The sequence below is a fragment of the Penaeus monodon genome, chromosome 34, assembly GCF_015228065.2.
Source record: "Penaeus monodon isolate SGIC_2016 chromosome 34, NSTDA_Pmon_1, whole genome shotgun sequence".
NCBI lineage: Eukaryota > Metazoa > Arthropoda > Malacostraca > Decapoda > Penaeidae > Penaeus > Penaeus monodon.
In genome coordinates, this window is record NC_051419.1 from 33,942,955 (window position 1) to 33,944,580 (window position 1,626).

General features: G+C 48.7%; 1 protein-coding gene across 1 annotated transcript in view; it reads right to left on the reverse strand.

Annotated features, from left to right (window-relative positions):
- LOC119594765 (chymotrypsin BII-like) overlaps nt 1-1,545 on the reverse strand; it is a gene marked incomplete in the record, with an annotated part of 2,082 nt that extends 537 nt beyond the window's left edge. The window contains 7 exon segments of the mRNA XM_037943856.1: nt 1-69; nt 195-331; nt 464-550; nt 673-839; nt 956-1,100; nt 1,208-1,289; nt 1,486-1,545. Coding sequence (XP_037799784.1) covers nt 1-69; nt 195-331; nt 464-550; nt 673-839; nt 956-1,100; nt 1,208-1,289; nt 1,486-1,530 — 732 coding nt within the window.
- Nucleotides 1,546-1,626: the final 81 nt, after the last annotated feature.

The window sequence follows — 1,626 nt, forward strand, 5'->3', positions numbered from 1 at the left end:
GGCGGAGGAACCGAAGGAGGTGATGCCGTAGGTCACGCCGTTCAGGTTGAGGGGGCCGCCAGAATCACCCTGGTGAGGAAAGGCAAAAAGAAATTTACTTTCACAGAAAGTAACTTAAAGTTACTACTTGTCAAACCTATTAGTGGCCTTAAAATGTTGTTTGACGCAGTAAGAGTAAAGGCAAAGTCTCGTACGTTGCAGGTTCCCTTTCCGCCTGCGGCGTCGATGCAGACGACACCGTCTCCAAGGTGGCCGTAGACGGCGCTGCAGTCGGCGGTGTCCATGATGGGGACGTCCACCTGACGAAGGACGTCGGAGATGCCGTTGGAGCCTGTTTGAGAGGAGGTGTTCTCAGTGACGAGCATGATAATCGTCGATACTGGTTAACTCTTTAGACATTGAGAACATGGCATCGGTTTTAAGTATAATAAAGTGAGGTAAAATAAATGTTTGAATTACTGACTGTCAGAGGGGCGGCCCCATCCTGTAGGGGTGACGGTGGTTCCCACAGCCACGTCAGAGGAAGGCAGCTTGACGGCGCTAATGTATTCTGTGAAGATGCAGCGTCATATCAGATTAGTTACCTAGAAGCACCATGAATGAGGTAATTTCACTCATCTAAATATTATTGTCAAAGGTAATTGGTATTCATTGAGTTTGGCAGATACCAACTGTTGAATTCAACAGGGCTGGGCAGTCTGATGAGGGCAAGGTCGTTGGTGAGCGAATGGGAGTTCCAGTGCTCGTGCGTGAAGAAGTCGGTGGAAGTCATGGAGACCTGGCTAGGCTCATTGTGGCGGATGTTGTGAGCACCCATCACCACTTCGACGAAACCGGCGCTGCAAGCAATTTTACATATAGAAGATACTACGCAAATCAATTCATGGAATTTAGTCTAGGAAACACACATACCGCGGAGGAAGTCAACATTGATACATTCACAGTGCTGACTCACCCGTCCATGCAGTGAGCGGCCGTGAGGACCCATTCGTTAGAGATGAGGGAACCGCCGCAGAAATACATGTCGTCGATGAAGAGAGCCACCTGGTGGGGCCACGAGTTAGGCACAGCCTCGGTGCCGCCCACGATGCGTCCAGTTCCTGTAACAGTATTACTAATATCACTTGACTTTCTGAGAGAATAATGAACACAAGAACGGTTTTACACATTGAGGTGTCTTCTTGAATTAAAATTTTGGAAGACTGACCGGCGGGTGCAGGAACCCTGGGGTCGACGAGGGGCTTCGGGGACTTCCAGTGCCATGGCTTCCTCGCGGCGGGGTTTCCGCTCTGTTTAGGGAGAGGGAAACAGGAGATTAAGAAGCTAGAATCCTAAGAAATATCTTTTAGACGACTTACGGTGGAAAGTATTAATACATTACCAATCTTCACACTGAAAAACGAATGGTAAAAACCAACACATTAAGAAGTGAGTAATTATTAATAGAGCTGGTTCTTGAGAGAGGGAACAGAATAATATACTGACGACGGCGGCGACGAAGGCGAGGAGGAGAGCGACTCTGGCGACCATGGTTGAGGTGGTGCTGAGGGCTCCCTCTCAGCCGCTGGTTATATAGCTATCAAAAGGCTGCGCATTTGGCTTATCTCTGTTTCGATCTCATTCTAC